Source organism: Ovis aries, chromosome 7 (assembly GCF_016772045.2).
Source record: "Ovis aries strain OAR_USU_Benz2616 breed Rambouillet chromosome 7, ARS-UI_Ramb_v3.0, whole genome shotgun sequence".
NCBI classification, from domain to species: Eukaryota; Metazoa; Chordata; class Mammalia; order Artiodactyla; family Bovidae; genus Ovis; species Ovis aries.
The window spans coordinates 56,743,178-56,762,408 of record NC_056060.1 but is presented as its reverse complement, the minus strand read 5'-3'; the positions used below and the strand labels follow the sequence as shown (position 1 = coordinate 56,762,408).

The window sequence follows — 19,231 nt, the reverse complement described above, 5'->3', positions numbered from 1 at the left end:
GCTACCAAATAAAATGTGACCCTTCTTGGGAATTCCCTGGTGGTCCAGTGGTTAGGACTTGGTTCTTTAACTGTCAGGGTCTGGGTTCAGTCCCTGGCCAGGGCACTAAGATCCTGAAAGGCATGGCAGCATTGCAAAAAAGAAAAGTGATCCTTCTTAAAAATGTATTTTTTACTTTATTGAAGAGCTGTTTTAGATTTACACATAGTTTTTTGAATTGACATTCAACAAATTGCACATATTTGAAGCAAAAGTTTGATGAGTTTTGACAAATGCATATACCTATGAAACCATTATGAGAAACCCACCAAATTTCTTCATGCCCCTTCATACTCCTCTTCCCCTCCCTACCTCTCTTCTATCCCTAAGCAACTACTGATATGCTTACTGTCATATAGATCAGTTTACATTTTCTAGAATTTTAGACAAATGGAACCATGCCACATACATTCTTTTTGGTGTGGCTTCTTTCATTCAGTATAATTGTTTTGAGATTCATCTATGTGTTGTGTGTATCAATAGTTCATTACTTTTTATTTCTGAGTAGATTCTGTTGACTTAAAAAATACTCACAACCTAAAAGTTGAGAGTCATGTTATATTCAGTGGGAATTTTTAGGATGTCAAGCCTGGGAGACAGCATCTCAAGAAATCCTGAGAGACCACTTTGAGGAGGCAAATGGGGGTGGCAGATTATATAGAAGTTCTGCAACAAAGGGCAAGTAATCCGAACATCAGAAGATTATTGTTAATTAAAGGGAAACCAGATATCTCAAATTAAGGAACTTAGTGGTTTTCTGTGTATGGGAAGATGCAGGAGTCTGGGCTCACTGAAATATATATATATCATTCCTTTGATATATACCTCACCTCTCTGGGGCCAGTATCCTGTGTTTCACATCCTGGCTTTCCTCAAGGCTTACTCTAGAGCATGACTGTGGTCTGATGGCTGCTAGATGGCAGGTATTCTTTCCTTCCCAAGTTCCTTTGGGGCTCAGCATTGATGGTGGCTGCAATCACTGATGACTGTGAGATACTTTGTTTACTGATATGGCAGGAAATATTCTGCTTCTCAATTCCATTAGGTGGATGTACCACAATTTGTTTATCTACTCACCTACTAATGATCATTCAGGTTGTTTATGGTTTTGGCTATTACAAATAAAGCATCTACGAATATGCATAGTTAAAAAAAATCATATATCACCTCTGTGCATACATAATAAGGGAAAATGGAAATGAATTGGTTAATAGTCTTAAAGTTTCTTCATGCTCAGATTCCAACTTTCTGAATCACTCGTCTTTTCCACACAGTATCTCCTCCATGCCATGAAGAGTGGTAATTTTTTAAATTTTAAATAAATGGTAAATTATTTAAATTAAAATTTAAAAACCTGTAAAAGATCTAAAAGCCTTTGATGTTGGCTCTTAAACCTTATGATAAGTTTTAAAAGAGTGTTTCACTCTTTTAAAAAGTCCCTGGGACATTTTGCAAATCCCTGACACCCCTTTTGCTAGTTTTGAAGCTGTTGCTTTTCATATTTATGTATATATAGGCATGGCAGATATGACTTCTTGACCACTGCTAGGTCACAAGTAATTGTAGGACCATCAGTTGTGGGACAGGCCTCAGTTTCCAAGTGTCAAATGTGAGAAACTGTGTGTCTTAGAATCTATTTGACAGGGTAGTTCAACCATTTCACTTGATAGCTAAGAGCGTGGCAGGCTGAGATTCTTGTCCAGACTCACATAATAAATTAGTGGTAGTTGGGACCAGAAAACAGTGTATACAGTCCAGTTGGTTTCTCTGACTTTAGTAGGATAGGGTTTTTCTGTTTGTTTTTTTTTTTACTGAAATATTGCAATTGAAGTTTAAAAGAAGGGAGGCTGGTGGAACAGAAAGAGAGTTACATTGGATATGGAAAAGACACCAAAATAGAAAACCAAAAACCAGTACATGGTAAACAGTAGAAATAAGAAGAGAGGAACAATATTCCAATAGCTCTTAAGTGGCCCACCCACATCCAATCTCTTTCTATAACAACCTGTTTTTCATTCTTACCATTTGAATTATCTTATTGAAAACAAGTCTTCTCAGACCAACTCCTCTACTTGAAAAATGTGTAGTGACTCCCCGTCTGGAACAGAATGAAGCCCAGATTTGGGCAAGATGTATAGGGAAGGCCCTTCACAGGCCTCCCCACCTTGTCTTTTGTTGTTTCCTCTCCCCTCTGCTCCTCCCCTCTAGCCACACCAGCCATTCACCAAGCATCATGTACTTTCTTTCTTTTTTGTCTTTGTTTTATTTTTGTTTTTTTGCCACACCTTGCAACATATGGGATCTTTGTTTCCCAACCAGCTATGGAACCACAGTCCCCGGCAGTCCAAGTGCAAGGTCTTAACCACTGAACCAGCAGGGAAGCCCCTCATGTACTTCCTTATCCTGTACCTTTGTTTATGCTGTTGCCTTTCCCTGCACACATCGTCCACCTTATGACCTTTTCCTTCAAGGCTCAAACACAACTCTTGTCACAGTTTCCACTCAACTCCCCCACCCCATCCTACTGTGTTCATGACTTCTGTTATAACACATGTTGACTGAAAAAAAAAAAGATGCACAACCTCAAAGCTGAGAATTGTGTTTTATTCAGTGGACTTTCTGAGGACTCAAACCTGGTCAGAAGTCTCTCAGATAACTCTGAGAGGTATGCTAGGAACCCGTATATATAGGGGGTTTTACTACAAAAACCAGGGAATCAGACCATCAAAAGATTACTACTAATTAATGAAAACCAAACATCTCAAGTTAATGAATTTAGCACTTTTTAATGTGTGAGAAGCTGCAAAAGACTGGGCTCACTGAAATCATTCCTTTGATATGCACCTTATCTAGGGCCAGTATTCTGTTCTTTCCTATCCTGAGTCCCCTCAGGGTGCACCATTGGGCTGGCTGCACTGGCTGAGGGCTGTGACATGCTTTGTAGCCTATATATCAAAGGTTATATATCTATTGAAAAATGTATAGTAACTCCCCATCTGGAACAGAATAAAGCCCTGGTTCTTTGGCAAGACATATAGGGAAGACATCCTATACATATATATGTATATACACATACACACACATATACATATATATCACTGACCTGTGATCTCCTTGGGAAAGGGGTCATATCTTATTTATCTGTGTATTCCTGTTTTTTAGAACCATACCTGGCAAACAGTAGGTTTACACAGGTATTTATTGCCTTGAAATATCTGCTTGATATTAATACTGCCAAAGGAGAAACACAGTCAGTTAAGCATATTGCTATTTCCTGAATGCAGTATTATCTTTCTAGAGAAGATTGGTAAAGTCCCTCTGCCAGAAAGAAGGGATTGGAGAAAAGTTTCATTTTGAGTGGAAGTTTAGGAGGGAGGTAGTATAAAAAGTCACATCCACAGCTCGGTATTTACTGGAGATCAGTGGAGAAATAACTCCAGAAAGAATGAAGGGATGAAGCCAAAGCAAAAACAATACCCAGCTCTGGATGTGACTGGTGATAGAAGCAAGGTCCGATGCTGTAAAGAGCTATATTGCATAGGAACCTGGAATGTCAGGTCCATGAATCAAGGCAAATTGGAAGTGGTCAAACAGGAGATGGCAAGAGTGAACGTCGACATTCTAGGAATCAGCAAACTAAAATGGACTGGAATGGGTGAATTTAACTCAGATGACCATTATATCTACTACTGTGGGCAGGAATCCCTCAGAAGAAATGGAGTAGCCATCATGGTCAACAAGAGTCCAAAATGCAGTACTTGGATGCAATCTCAAAAATGACAGAATGATCTCAGTTCGTCTCCAAGGCAAACCATTCCATATCACAGTTATCCAAGTCTATGCCCCAACCAGTAACACTGAAGAAGCTGAAGTTGAACGGTTTTATGAAGACCTACAAGACCTTTTAGAACTAACACCCAAAAAAGATGTCCTTTTCATGGGGAACTGGAATGCAAAAGTAGGAAGTCAAGAAACACCTGGAGTAACAGGCAAATTTGGCCTTGGAATGCAGAATGAAGCAGGGCAAAGACTAATAGAGTTTTGCCAAGAAAATGCACTGGTCATAGCAAACACCCTCTTCCAACACGACAAGAGAAGACTCTACACATGGACATCACCAGATGGTCAACACCAAAATCAGATTGATTATATTCTTTGCAGCCAAAGATGGAGAAGCTCTATATAGTCAACAAAAACAAGACGAAGAGCTGACTGTGGCTCAGATCGTGAACTCCTTATTGCCAAATTCAGACTTAAATTGAAGAAAGCAGGGAAAACCGCTAGACCATTCAGGTATGACCTAAATCAGATCTCTTATGATTATACAGTGGAAGTGAGAAATAGATTTAAGGGCCTAGATCTGATAGATAGACTGCCTGATGAACTATGGAATGAGGTTCGTGTACAGGAGACAGGGATCAAGACCATCCCCATGGAAAAGAAATGCAAAAAAGCAAAATGGCTGTCTGGGAAGGCCTTACAAATAGCTATGAAAAGAAGAGAAGGAAAAAGCCAAGGAGAAAAGGAAAGATATAAGCATCTGAATGCAGAGTTCCAAAGAAGAGCAGGAGTAATAAGAAAGCCTTCCTCAGTGATCAATGCAAAGAAATAGAGGAAAACAACAGAATGGGAAAGACTAGAGATCTCTTCAAGAAAATCAGAGATACCAAGGGAACATTTCATGCAAAGATGGCCTCGATAAAGGACAGAAATGGTATGGACCTAACAGAAGCAGAAGATATTAAGAAGAGGTGGCAAGAATACACAGAAGAACTGTACAAAAAAGATCTTCATGACCTAGATAATCATGATGGTGTGATCACTCATCTAGAGCCAGACATCCTGGAATGTGAAGTCAAGTGGGCCTTGGAAAGCATCTCTACGAACAAAACTAGTGGAGGTGATGGAATTCCAGTTGAGCTGTTTCAAATCCTGAAAGAAGACGCTGTGAAAGTGCCACACTCAATATGCCAGCAAATTTGGAAAACTCAGCAGTGGCCACAGGACTGGAAAAGGTCAGTTTTCATTCCAATTCCAAAGAAAGGCAATGCCAAAGAATGCTCAAACTACCACACAATTGTACTCATCTCACATGCTAGTAAAGTAATGCTCAAAATTCTCCAAGCCAGGCTTCAGCAATACATGAACCGTGAACTTCCTGACGTTCAAGCTGCTTTTAGAAAAGGCAGAGGAACCAGAGATCAAATCGCCAACATCTGCTGGATCATGGAAAAGGAAGAGAGTTCCAGAAAAACGTCTATTTCTGCTTTATTGACTATGCCAAAGCCTTTGACTGTGTGGATCACAATAAACTGTGGAAAATTCTGAAAGAGATGGGAATACCAGACCACCTAAACTGCCTCTTGCGAAATCTGTATGCAGGTCAGGAAGCAACAGTTAGAACTGGACATGGAACAACAGACTGGTTCCAAATAGGAAAAGGAGTACGTCAAGGCTGTATATTGTCACCCTGCTCATTTAACTTCTATGCAGAGTACATCATGAGAAATGCTGGACTGGAAGAAACACAAGCTGGAATCAAGATTGCCGGGAGAAATATCAATAACCCCAGATATGCAGATGACACCACCCTTATGGCAGAAAGTGAAGAGGAGCTAAAAAGCCTAACAGAAGCAGGTGATGAAAGTGAAAGTGGAGAGTGAAAAAGTTGGCCTAAAGCTCAACATTCAGGAAACGAAGATCATGGCATCCGGTCCCATCACTTCATGGCAAGTAGATGGGGAAACAGTGGAAACAGTGTCAGACTTTATTCTGGGGGGCTCCAAAATCACTGCAGATGGTAACTGCAGCCATGAAATTAAAAGACGCTTACTCCTTGGAAGAAAAGTTATGACCAACCTAGATAGTATATTCAAAAGCAGAGACATTACTTTGCCAACTAAGGTCCGTCTAGTCAAGGCTATGGTTTTTCCTGTGGTCATGTATGGATGTGAGAGTTGGACTGTGAAGAATGCTGAGCGCCAAAGAATTAATGCTTTTTAACTGTGGTGTTGGAGAAGACTCTTGGGAGTCCCTTGGACTACAAGGAGATCCAACCAGTCCATTCTGAAGAAGATCAGCCCTGGAATTTCTTTGGAAGGAATGATGCTAAAGCTGAAACTCCAGTACTTTGGCCACCTCATGCGAAGAGTTGACTCATTGGAAAAGACTCTGATGCTGGGAGGGATTGGGGGCAGGAGGAGAAGGGAACAACCAAGGATGAGATGGCTGGATGGCATCATGGACTCGATGGACGTGAGTCCAAGTGAACTCCAGGAGTTGGTGATGGACAGGGAGGCCTGGTGTGCTACAATTCTTGGCATCGCAAAGAGTTAGACATGACTGAGCGACTGAACTGAACTGAGTATAAAAAGAGAAAGTTGAAAAAAGAATAGTACGGGGTACAAAGAATTACAGCTTCCCAGGTGGCAGCAGGTGGTAAAGAACCTCCTTGCCAATGCAGGAGACATAAGAGATGTGGATTCACTTCCTGGGTCAAGAAGATCCCCTGGAGGAGGACATGGCAACCCACTCCAGCATTATTCCCTGGAGAATCCCGTGGACAGAGGAGCCTGGTGGGCTATAGCCCATGGGATCACAAAGAATCAGACACGACTGGAGTGACTTAGCATGCACAAAGAATTAGGGAGAATGGCTTTAGAAACAAAAAGAAAGTGAGACTAGAAAGAGAATGGGAGATGGAGAAAGAAGAAAAGAAAGGAGAAGAGTGGAGAGAGTAGCCAGAATTTTAGACTCTGTCTTAGTTTACTTGCAGGGGAGTTTCTTGACAATGCTTTCTCACACGGATGGTTCAAACTCTCTTTCCTGAATGAGCCCCATTTTGTATTCTTCACATCACTCTCCCTCTGAAAAGACACAAGTCTGCAGCTTACAACTGCCTTACAATTAGTGCATTGTTTTTCATTGTTGTTCTCTGTGGAAAGCTGGAGGAGGCAAAGTAATCTGGTGGGAAGGCATTCACTCCATGGGGACTCCCCAGGCCTGGCACATCCCAGCTCTGAGACCTCAAGCAAGGCGCTCAGTCGCTTGCATAAACCATGTAACTCTGATTGGGGTTTGAACCTGCAATCTTTTAACTGAGAGCACACACCTGACCTCAGGACTTAATGAAGCTTGGGTTCTTGATGTCTCATTGCAGAATGAATTCAGTGAGAGACAAAGTTATAGGTTGCTGCTGCTGCTGCTAAGTTGCTCAGTGGTGTCCAACTCTTAGCGACCCCATGGACTGCAGCCTACCAGGCTCTTCCGTCCATGGGATTTTCCAGGCAGGAGGACTGGAGTGGGGTGCCATTGCCTTCTCTAAAGTTATAGGTATGAAGTACATTTATTTAGAAACACACTTCACAGACGGAGTGTGGGCCGTCCTGGGAGGATAGAGCAGCACCAGGGTATGGGGTTGTCAGTTTTTATGGCAATGGGTAATTTCATAGGCTAATGAGGGGGAGGGGGCAAGTGGACCTTAGGAAGCATCTCTATGAACAAAGCCAGTGGAGGTGACGGAATTCCAGTTGAGCTATTTCAAATCCTAAAAGATGATGCTGTGAAAGTGCCACACTCAATATGCCAGCAAATTTGGAAAACTCAGCAGTGGCCACAGGACTGGAAAAGGTCAGTTTTCATTCCAATCCCAAAGAAAGGCAATGCCAAAGAATGCTCAAACTACGGCACAACTGCACTCATCTTACATGTTAGTGAAGTGATGCTCAAAATTTTCCAAGCCAGGCTTCAACTGTGAAATTCCATGAACTGTAAAATTCCAGATGTTCAGGCTGGATTTAGAAAAGACAGAGGAGCCAGAGATCAAATTGCCAACGTCCAGTAGATCATTGAAAAAGCAAGAGAGTTCCAGAAAACCATCTACTTCTGCTATATTACTACAACAAAGCCTTTGACTGTGTGGATCACAACAAACTGTGGAAAATTCTTAAAGAGATGGGAATACCAAACTACCTGACCTGCCTCCTGAGAAATCTGTATGCAGGTCAAGGAGCAACAGTTAGAACTGAACATGGAACAACAGACTGGTTCCAAATTGGGAAAGAAGTGTTCAAGGCTGTATATTGTCACCCTGCCTATTTAACTTAAATGCATGCAGAGTACATCATGAGAAATGTTGGACTGGATGAAGCACAGCTGGAATCAAGATTGCCAGGAGAAATAACAGTAACCTCAGATATGCAGATGACACCACCCTTATGGCAGAAAGCAAAGAGGAACTAAAGAGCCTTTGATGAAAGTGAAAGAGGAGAGTAGAAAAGCTGGCTTAAAACTCAACATTCAGAAAACCAAGATCATGGCATCTGGTCCCACCCATTACTTCATGGCAAATAGATAGGGAAACAATGGAAACTGTTACAGACTTTATTTGGGGGGGGGGCTCCAAAATCACTGCAGATGGTGACTACAGCCATGAAATTAGAAGACACTTGCTCCTTGGAAGAAAAGTTATGACCGACCTAGACAGCATATTCAAAAGCAGGGAGATTACTTTGCCAACAAAGGTCCATCTAGTCAAAGCTATGGTTTTTCCCTTAGTTATGAATGGATGTGAGAGTTGGACTATGAAGAAAGCTGAGCACTGAACAATTGATGCCTTTGAACTGTGGTGCTGGAGAAGACTCTTGGGATTCCCTTGGACTGCAAGGAGATCCAACCAGTTCATCCTAAAGGAGATCAGTCCTGAATATTCATTGGAAGGACTGATGTTGAAGCTGAAACTCCAATACTTTGGCCACCTGATGCGAAGAGCTAACTCATTTGAAAAAGACCCTGATGCTGGGAAAGATTGAAGGCGGAAGGAGAAGGGGATGACAGAGGTTGAGATGGTTGGAAGGCATCACTGACTCAATGGACATGAGCTTGATCAAACTCCGGGACACTGTGAAGGACAGAGAAGCCTGGCATGCTGCAGTCCATGGGATCACAAAGAGTCAGACACGACTGAGCAACTGAACTTAAGCTGAAACTGAAACTGAATAAGGGGGAGGAGTATTTCAGCTATTTGGGCAAAAGGGTGGAGATGTCCAGGAAATGGGCCACTGCCCACTTTTCAGCCTTTGCTGGTTGACCTCAGAACTGTCCTGGCTCCTGTGGGTATGTCATTTAGATGCTAATGTGTGACAGTGAGCATATAATAAGGCTCAGTGTCTACTGGAAGTCGCATCTTCTGCCACCTTGGACCTTGTTGGTTCTAACCAATTTTTGTCATGTCCTATGGCTATGTCATTGTTTTAAAAGTTGTGCCCTGCCCCCTTGCCTCATGTTTCACTTGGGCCTCCGCATATTCACCTGTAAAATGTGATATCTATATCTCTCCAGGCTTCCTTTCCACGTCATTGTAAAAATCTAACTAAGGGAGATAATATGTATGAAAATACTTTGTAAGCAGACAGGCTGCTGTATAGATGAAGATAATACTACTTATTTTGTTGACTATTTCGTCCAGTGGAAAGACTCCATGGGCAGATAGCATAGCTCTGTCTCCTGCTAATAAGTCCTATTTATCGAAAGGAGGTAACAGTCTTTCTTTCTTCTTATTAGTATTCTGAAGTCTTAGGAAGCTGGCACAGTTAAATGTTCGCGGCCCATGAGAAAGACATATAAGAAACCATGGCACTCCCTTTTCAAAAAGAGCTGGAGAAATACAAGAACATTGATGAAGATGAGCTTCTTGGCAAACTCTCAGAAGAGGAACTGAAACAGCTGGAAAATGTTCTTGATGACCTAGATCCTGAGGTTAGTGACCTGGAACTGAAGCAGGTGATTTGTGATAAGGTGGGATGAATGATATAGCATGTCCTTAAAACAATAGTATAGGAATCCTTGAGCTCCAAATGCAGATTCTGTGTCCTAATTGGTTCTGAGTCACTTACTTTTTTATAAACCATGGAGAACCTCAGTAGCCACATATTTGATATGGCAATTTCATTTCTAAAAAACCAGTTTAATGTAAATGCCAGAAAATATTTTCCATTGACTCCAAGAAGGACTAGACTGACTTATGGAAAAAGAAAGGAAAAAGAAAGAGGAAACAAACATGACCAAGTTTTTTTCTGAGTTATGTATTCTGCTGGGCCCAGAAGTCCTTGACTTAAATTATATTATCCCCATTTCATAAATAAGGGGACAGACCAGGAAAAGTAATTTATATAAGATCCCATACTGGTAACCTGGTGAATGTCAGAGATTGTATTTAAACCAAATCTTTAATAACCCCCATAGCAGATATTTTTAATATCTCATTTCTTTAACATATATAAACAAGTTAAGATCTTGGTGATCTCACAATAATGGATAGATTAGAGTAACTGTAACTGTAATATCAAATGGAGCATCTCATGTTTTTATGAGCCCTTACAAAGGTAAATAGCTTGTTATAATGTTTGTTTAGCAAGCACTTTCTTCAGCCCTGCTAGTATTATCTCAAGCTTAGAGGCAGAGACATCTAAAATAGTGATTTTACTATAAATTAAAAAATCCACTAAAATATTTATGTGATATTCTATAATGCCAGATAATTTGGATATTGTTTTACTTTAAAAAATGCAAGTATATTTTTTTACTTTTTAAACTTAAAAGAAATATCTCTATGTTTAATCAGGCAGATATCAATAGCTATCATAATGTTCACTTACCAGCTTGGATGTTTCCCAGGAGAGATTAGAAATGAGTGTGGGGACTTCCCTGGTGGTCCAGTGGTTAAGAAACCACCTTCCAATGCAAGGGAGATGGGTTCGATCCCTGGATGGGAAACTTAAGATCCCACATGACTCAGAAAAACTAAGCCCAATTGCCACACCTAGAGAAGCCCACGAGACAATGAAGACCCAACACAGACAAAAAAGCTTTAAAAAAAAGAAATAAGAGAGTGTGGCCATATTGGCTGTTCCATATGCGTGCCTGGGAGCACTGCTGGACAGACCTAAGTGGGATCTATAAGGAAAGAGGCTGTGAAGGGTGGCTGGCTTTTTGCCACCATGTTCTGGAAGGCAGCTGCAGCAGTCTGAGGCTGTTTTAGCCACCTCAGTTCTGCCTGAGCTCTTTGGGATCACCCGCCGTCAACACAGAATAGGCCCCAAAGGTATGCCAGAGCTCCAGCCCTCATCTCTGCCAGGTGTGGTCTGCCCAAGTTCCCCCTACACAGCAGGGGTCAGGGAGGGAAAATATATCAGACACCCCCTTTCCTGCTCATTCCTCTCTCATCAGAGTGCACTGCTGCCAGCTGGATTTCGACAGAAAGACCAGACACAGAAAGCAGCCACGGGCCCATTTGACCGCGAGCACCTCCTTATGTACCTGGAGAAGGAGGCTTTGGAGCAGAAAGACAGGGAAGACTTTGTGCCCTTCACTGGAGAAAAGAAAGGTAAGGATCACAGGTGCAGTCTGACAACATAAGCACCCCAATGTGTTGTTGTGGAGGGTCAGATGAGGGAACTGGCCTGACAGTGGGAACTAAGCCTGAACTGGAATCAGTAGGATTAAAAAGCATCGTGGCTGGTGGACATATGTGTGTGTACACATGTCCAGACCCACAGACTGTACACCACCAAGGGTGAGCCCTCCATGTCACTACAAATGACCCAATTGTGTTCCTTTTTATGGCTGACTAATATTCCATTGTTTGAGCATTCTTTGGCATTGCCTTTCTTTGGAATTAGAATGAAAACTGACCTTTTCCAGTCCTGTGGCCACTGCTGAGTTTTCCAAATTTGCTGACATACTGAGTGTAGCACTTTCACAGCATCATCTTTCAGGATTTGAAACAGCTCAACTGGAATTCCACCACCTCCGCTAGCTTTGTTCGTAGTGATGCTTTCTAAGGCCCAGTTGACTTCACATTCCAGGATGTCTGGCTCTAGATGAGTGATCATACCATCATGATTATCTAGGTCATGAAGATCTTTTTGTACAGTTCTTCTGTGTATTCTTGCCACCTCTTCTTAATATCTTCTGCTTCTGTTAGGTCCATACCATTTCTGTCCTTTATCGAGGCCATCTTTGCATGAAATGTTCCCTTGGTATCTCTGATTTTCTTGAAGAGATCTATATTCTTTCCCATTCTGTTGTTTTCCTCTATTTCTTTGCATTGATCACTGAAGAAGGCTTTCTTATCTCTCCTTGCTATTCTTTGGAACTCTGCATGCAGATGCTTACATCTTTCCTTTTCTCCTTTGCTTTTTGCCTCTCTTCTTTTCACAGCTATTTGTAAGGCCTTCCCAGACAGCCATTTTGCTTTTTTGCATTTCTTTTCCATGGGGATGGTCTTGATCCCTGTCTCCTGTACAATGTCACGAACCTCATTCCATAGTTCATCAGGCAGTCTATCTATCAGATCTAGGCCCTTAAAGCTATTTCTCACTTCCACTGTATAATCATAAGGGATTTAATTTAGGTCATACCTGAATGGTCTAGCAGTTTTCCCTGCTTTCTTCAATTTGAGTCTGAATTTGGTAATAAGGGGTTCATGATCTGAGCCACAGTCAGCTCCTGGTCTTGTTTTTGTTGACTGTATAGAGCTTCTCCGCACAATTGCACTCATCTCACATGCTAGTAAAGTAATGCTCAAAATTCTCCAAGCCAGGCTTCAGCAATACGTGAACCGTGAACTCCATGATGTTCAAGCTGCTTTTAGAAAAGGCAGAGGAACCAGAGATCAAATTGCCAACCTCCGCTGGATCATGGAAAAAGCAAGAGAGTTCCAGAAAAACATCTACTTCTGCTTTATTGACTATGCCAAAGCCTTTGACTGTGTGGATCACAATAAACTGTAGAAAATTGTGAAAGAGATGGGAATACCAGACCACCTAACCTGCCTCTTGAGAAATCTGTATGCAGGTCAGGAAGCAACAGTTAGAACTGGACATGGAACAACAGACTGGTTCCAAATAGGAAAAGGAGTACGTCAAGGCTGTATATTGTCACCCTGCTTATTTAACTTCTATGCAGAGTACATCATGAGAAATGCTGGACTGGAAGAAACACAAGCTGGAATCAAGATTGCTGGAGAAATATCAATAACCTCAGATATGCAGATGATACCACCCTTATGGAAGAAAGTGAAGAGGAGCTAAAAAGGCTCTTGATGAAAATGAAAGAGGAGAGCGAAAAAGTTGGCTTAAAGCTCAACATTCAGAAAATGAAGATCATGGCATCCGGTCCCATCACTTCATGGGAAATAGATGGGGAAACAGTGGAAACAGTGTCAGACTTTATTCTGGGGGGCTCCAAAATCACTGCAGATGGTAACTGCGGCCATGAAATTAAAAGACGCTTACTCCTTGGAAGAAAAGTTATGACCAACCTGGATAGTATATTCAAAAGCAGAGACATTACTTTGCCAACTAAGGTCCATCTAGTCAAGGCTATGGTTTTTCCAGTGGTCATGTATGGATGTGAGAGTTGGACTGTGAAGAAGGCTGAGCACTGAAGAATTGATGCTTTTGAACTGTGGTGTTGGAGAAGACTCTTGAGAGTCCCTTGGACTACAAGGAGATCCAACCAGTCCATTCTGAAGGAGATCAAGCCTGGGATTTCTTTGGAAGGAATGATGCTAAAGCTGAAGCTCCAGTACTTTGGCCACCTCATGCGAAGAGTTGACTCACCGGAAAAGACTTTGATGCTGGGAGGGATTGGGGGCAGGAGGAGAAGGGGACAACCAAGGATGAGATGGCTGGATGGCATCATGGACTCAATGGACGTGAGTCTGAGTGAACTCCAGGAGATGGTGATGGACAAGGAGGTCTGGCGTGCTGCGATTCATGGGGTCGCAAATAGTCGGACACAACTGAGCGACTGAACTGAACTGAACTGAATATTCCATTGTATGTAGTCCACATCTTCTTTATCTGTTCATCTATTGATGGATATCTAGGTGAAGTGAAGTAAGTCAGAAAGAGAAAAACAAGTATCATATATTAATACACATATAGAAAACTGGTACAAATGAACCTATTTGCAGGGCAGGAATAGAGACACACATGGAGAATGGACATGTGGGCATGGCCTGGGAGGGAGGTGGGAGGAATTGGGATATTGGGATTCACATATGTGCACTGCCCTGTGTAAAGAGATAGCCAGTGGGAACCTGCTACATAGTACACGGAGCTTAGCTCAGTGCTCTGTGGTGACTTAGATCGGTAGGATGAGGGACAGGTTGGAGGAAGGGCACAGAGGAAGGAGATATATATATGTATGCTGCTGCTGCAGCTGCTGCTGCTGCTAAGTTGCTTCAGTCGTGTCCGACTCTGTGTGATCCCATAGACGGCAGCCCACCAGGCTTCCTCGTCCCTGGGATTCTCCAGGCAAGAACACTGGAGTGGGTTGCCATTTCCTTCTCCAATGCATGAAAGTGAAAAGTGAAAGTGAAGTCACTCAGTCTTGTCCAACTCTTCGAGACCCCATGGACTGCAGCCTACCAGGCTCCTCTGTCCATGGGATTTTCCAGGCAAAAGTACTGGAGTGGGGTGCCATTGCCTTCTCCGATATATATGTATACATATAGCTAATTCACTTTGTTGTATAATGTTATAAAGCAACTGTACCCCAACTTTTTTAAAAAAAGAGTGAACACTAGTATAAACTGTAAATTTTGGGTGACAATGATGTCAGTGTAGGTTCAGCAGTTGTAACAAGTACACACTGTGCTGTGGGCTGTCATTAGAGGGGAGGTTGTGAATTAGGGACAGGGCAGACATGGGAACTGTCTGTACTTTCCAATGCCAACCTAAAGCTGCTCCAAAAAATAAAGTCTATTAATTAAAATTAAAAAAAAAGAACCATGGCAGAAGATGTAGGCTACAAATAGAGAACAGACTAGTCATTACCAGAAGGGAAGAAAGGAGGGGAAGGGTGAGATAGAGGTATGGGGTTAAGAAACACAAACTGCTAGGTATAAAGTAAGTAAGTAGCAAGGATGTATTATATAGCACAGGAAAATATAAACATTCTTTTGTGATAACTTTAAATCTAATGGATTTATAAAATATTGAATTACTCTGTTGTATACCTAAAACTGATATAATATTGTAAATTGATTATACTTCAATAAAATTTTAAAAAATACAGACTAATGTACAGAGAAATTAAATATCTGAACAGCAAGAACAACAAAAGAAGCTGCCAGTTCAAAAGAGAGAATATTGTCATTAGAAAAGTGTGAATCTGGCTTCTGAAACCCACGCAGGTAACCATAATTTATTTAAAAAAAAAATCTACCTAGCCAAAAAAAGTAATAATCTGCTTGAGTAAGGGGGCAGAAAAAGGAACCCACAGGCTAATTAACTGAATGTGCTGTGCTGTGCTAAATTGTTTCAGTCGTATCCGACTCTTTGCAACCCTATAGACAGTAGCCCACTAGGCTCCTCTGTCCATAGAATTCTCCAGGCAAGGATACTGGAGTGGGTTGCCATGCCCTCCTCCAGGGGATCTTCCCCACCCAGGGATTGAACCCGCATCCCTTAAGTCTCCTGCATTGGCAGGTGGGTTCTTACCACTAGCACCACCTGGGAAGCCCAAAATGAACTGAATACTCAGAGTGTCAGTTCAGTTCAGTCGCTCAGTCATGTCCACTCTTTGCAACCCCATGAATCGCAGCACACCAGGCCTCCCTGTCCATCACCAACTCCAGAGTTCACTCAAACTCATGTCCATCGAGTCGGTGATGCCATCCAGCCATCTCATGCTCTGTCGTCCCCTTCTCCTCCTGCCCCCAGTCCCTCCCAGCATCAGAGTCTTTTCCAATGAGTCAACTCTTCGCATGAGGTGCCCAAAGTATTGGAGTTTCAGCTTTAACATCATTCCTTCCAAAGAACACCTAGGACTGATCTCCTCTATCAAGTGTACTGGTATTCAAATTTATTTCATAAAAAAATATTTTTTTAAGCCCCAAAGAAGCAGTTTGGAAGTGTAAAGTAGCATCAAACACTGGCGTGTTCCTCTTAGCCGGGGACTGTCCCAGTTGCAGGTACCCCAGGTCTGCCTCTGTTGTGTTAGATGCTTCCACTAGAGGCCAGTGCAGTTAATCATCTGTTCATCTAGCATCTACCAGCCACCTCCTGGCTTCAGAGCCCTGTGCCAGGTGCTGGGACCACAGGGCAGACCCTGCCCTGCCCTCAGGGAGCATGTGGTGAGAAACATTCTGATAGACCTGGAAGGGGCCTGAGGAGTAAGAGGATGTTCCTTCAGCAGGGAGTGAGCTCTGAACTAAGACAGGAAAATCCTCCTTCCTAGCCCCCCACCCTGAGCTCCCCTTTGGAGGAAAAGTGGCTACCAATCCCCTATCCAGGTTTCTCAGCTGTAACAGTGACTTGGTCCCCAAAATACGACTGGAATAGCTGATAACCTCGTGGCATCCATTGTCTTTTTAAAACACAGATCCGATCATGTCATTCCCTGCTTACTGTCTCAAACCATTGCCATGCTGTGCACAGCCATGGAGAGCTCACCTGGCCCGCCTCTCTGACTGCGTCTCCCCTCCCCTCACTAAGCTCAGCCCCCTGTCCTCACTCCATTCCCCAAACCTGCAAAGTTCTCTTCCCACCCCGAGGTTGTCTTCTCTCTGCCCTGCCTCCCCGTTTTTTACCTCCTGAGAGTCCCAGCTTAAATGTCAGGGCCTCCAGCTTTCCCTGACCTCTCTGTCTAAACCACGCTCCTTCTATCATGACATCCATTTATTGCTCCCATAGCACTGTGACAACATTCATCCTTTTGTTTACTTATTTCCAGTTTTGTGTGTTTGTCGCACGAATCTGAGATCCACAGTGGGACTGTGTCTCTCTTGCATCCTGGCACAGAAACTGGCATGGTGCAGGCACTGGACCACTTGGATTGGAATGAATGCCATCTCTGAGCTTCTGTGCTAGGCCCACGGAAGCAGGAGTACCGGCCCCTTGGCTGCTGCCTTCCCTATGCAGCGTCACGGCTGCTCTGAACCATGTGCATCCAATGCCTCGTGAACCGCTGATGATGTCATTTTATTAAGAAAGTAAGGTTGGGCAAATAACCAAGGTTTGCAGTAGAAACATGGAGCTGTTTCTATGGCAGCATGGTTATTGTTAGACTAATTGTGAAGGAAAAAATCAATTGTAATGTCAACTCTTCAATAAAAGGCCAATTAACTTGCAGTATTAGGGTAGTGAGAAAATAACAAGAGGAAAGCTGTCGTCTTCTGTTCTCGGAGCAGAGGTCTGGGGAGCAGCTATGGTGAATTAACTCCTGATCCAGGTTAATCTGCAGATGGTTCTTAGGGGGTTAGGCGTCCAGGAGTAGTCAGAGTAATAAATAGGGGTCCAGACGGGGTGGACAGCTGCTCAGGGGAGCTTAGGAGAAGCCACATGATTGGGTTAAAGGAGCAGAGAGCAAGTTTTCCAGAAAGAGTGGAAGGATCAGAGTGAGGTGTGCACAGGGCCCCAGGAAGACCACCAGTGACCCAGGAGCATGTCTAGCCAGGATTCCTTAATTTCTGAAATGATGCCAATGTCACTAATCCACTACTCCTGGTTAGACCTGCATTGGTTTAATGCTTCAGCTCTTAATGACCAGAGCTGTACATTCTCTGGTTAGTTCACTTCCCCTATAACAAGGCAGCAGCACACAATGTTTTTGTTTTTCTTCTGATTTAAAGGGAGAGTCTTCATCCCCAAAGAAAAGCCCATAGAAACTCATAAAGAAGAAAAGGTGACCCTGGACCCAGAACTGGAAGAAGCTTTGGCCAGCGCCTCCGACACTGAACTCTATGACCTTGCAGGTTAGTCCTCAGCTCTGGGAAGCTTTTCTGTCTAGCACTGTGACCTCCAGACATGCACTGACCCCCTCGAAGCAGCCTCTGAGCCCCTGTGTCACTGTTGATTGTTATTATGATATCAAGTTGGCTTCAGCCATTAGGCAGCTGAGATGCTGGATGCAGGTCACCTAAGCTCTCTTAGCAAACATTTCACCGTATCTCAGCTATAAAATGTAAAATCATATTTCAGTTGTAAAGTACCCACAGTAATGCCTATCCTATAAAATCCAAGAGTTACTGTGAGAAATCAAAGAGAAGAAATATGAAGGAGTGTTGAGAACTTAAACAATAGAATAACAGCCCTTATGCCTTCAAAAAAGCTCCACATTTGGCATTTTATAATCACAAAATTTCCATTTCCATCACAAAATTTCTTGTTCTTTCCCGCAGTCACTGTTTTTCATTCCCGCTTAGAGTTATATTAACCTAACCATGGAGCAGAACCCGTTTTACTGTTATATTTCCCCAGTAAAGTAGATCCATATTCAGCCCAGTCTGCTCATTTTTTTCTAGTTTTCTTAACAATAGTAACAGTGTAATAATAACTATTATTATTATGTGAATTGTGAATTGGTTGTACATACAGATAGAAAAAACCCAGGGAAGGGATAGTTAGGGAATTTGGGATCAAATGTACACATTGCTATATTTAAAATGGATAATCAACAACGACCTACTATATAGCACAGGGAATTCTACTCAGTGTTATGTGGCAGTCTGAATGGGAGAGGAGTTTGGGGGGAGAATGGATACATGTATATGTGTGGCTAAGTCACTCTGCTGTGCACCTGAAACCGTCACAACATTGTTAATTGGGTATGCTGCCACTGCTGCTGCTGCTAAGTCACTTCAGTCGTGTCTGAATCTGTACGACCCCATAGACGGCAGCCCACCAGGCTCCCCCGTCCCTGGGATTCTCCAGGCGAGAATGCTGGAGTGGGTTGCCATTTCCTTCTCCAATGCATGAAAGTGAAAAGTGAAAGTGAAGTCGCTCAGTCATGTCTGACTCTTCGAGACCCCCTGGACTGCAGCCTACCAGCGTCCTCCATCCATGGGATTTTCCAGGCAAGAGTACTAGAGTGGGTTGCCATTGCCTTCTCTGTTTAATTGGCTATACTCCAATATAAAGTAAAAAGTTTTTTTTAAGAAAAAACCCAAATAGTATAAAATAATATGTAATGAATTATATAAGCTTCCTCCCTTTTCTTGTACTTCCTTTGAAAAAGATTCCATGCATATACCCATGTATTTGTGTACTAATTGGATGGAAATTTGCATTATTAGGGTCATTAGATCCCCACAGGATAGAAGCACTTTGAAAAACAGTCCACAGCTTTGGCAAGAATTTTCACATTGTTATTCCATTGGAAGACATGAGTAATAATAATCTTC

At 42.6% G+C, this 19,231-nt stretch overlaps 1 protein-coding gene across 2 annotated transcripts in view; it reads left to right on the top strand.

The window, feature by feature from the left end:
• TMOD2 (tropomodulin 2) overlaps nt 1-19,231 on the top strand; it is a 64,640-nt gene that overhangs the window by 9,561 nt on the left and 35,848 nt on the right. For both annotated transcript variants that reach the window (XR_009601223.1, XM_027971831.3), the window contains exons 2-4: nt 9,601-9,795; nt 11,266-11,422; nt 17,681-17,803. Coding sequence is in view for 1 of the 2 variants with exons in the window: in XM_027971831.3 (XP_027827632.1) it covers nt 9,670-9,795; nt 11,266-11,422; nt 17,681-17,803 (406 nt within the window). In the remaining variant the exon portion in view is untranslated. The remainder of the gene's footprint in view (nt 1-9,600; nt 9,796-11,265; nt 11,423-17,680; nt 17,804-19,231) is intronic.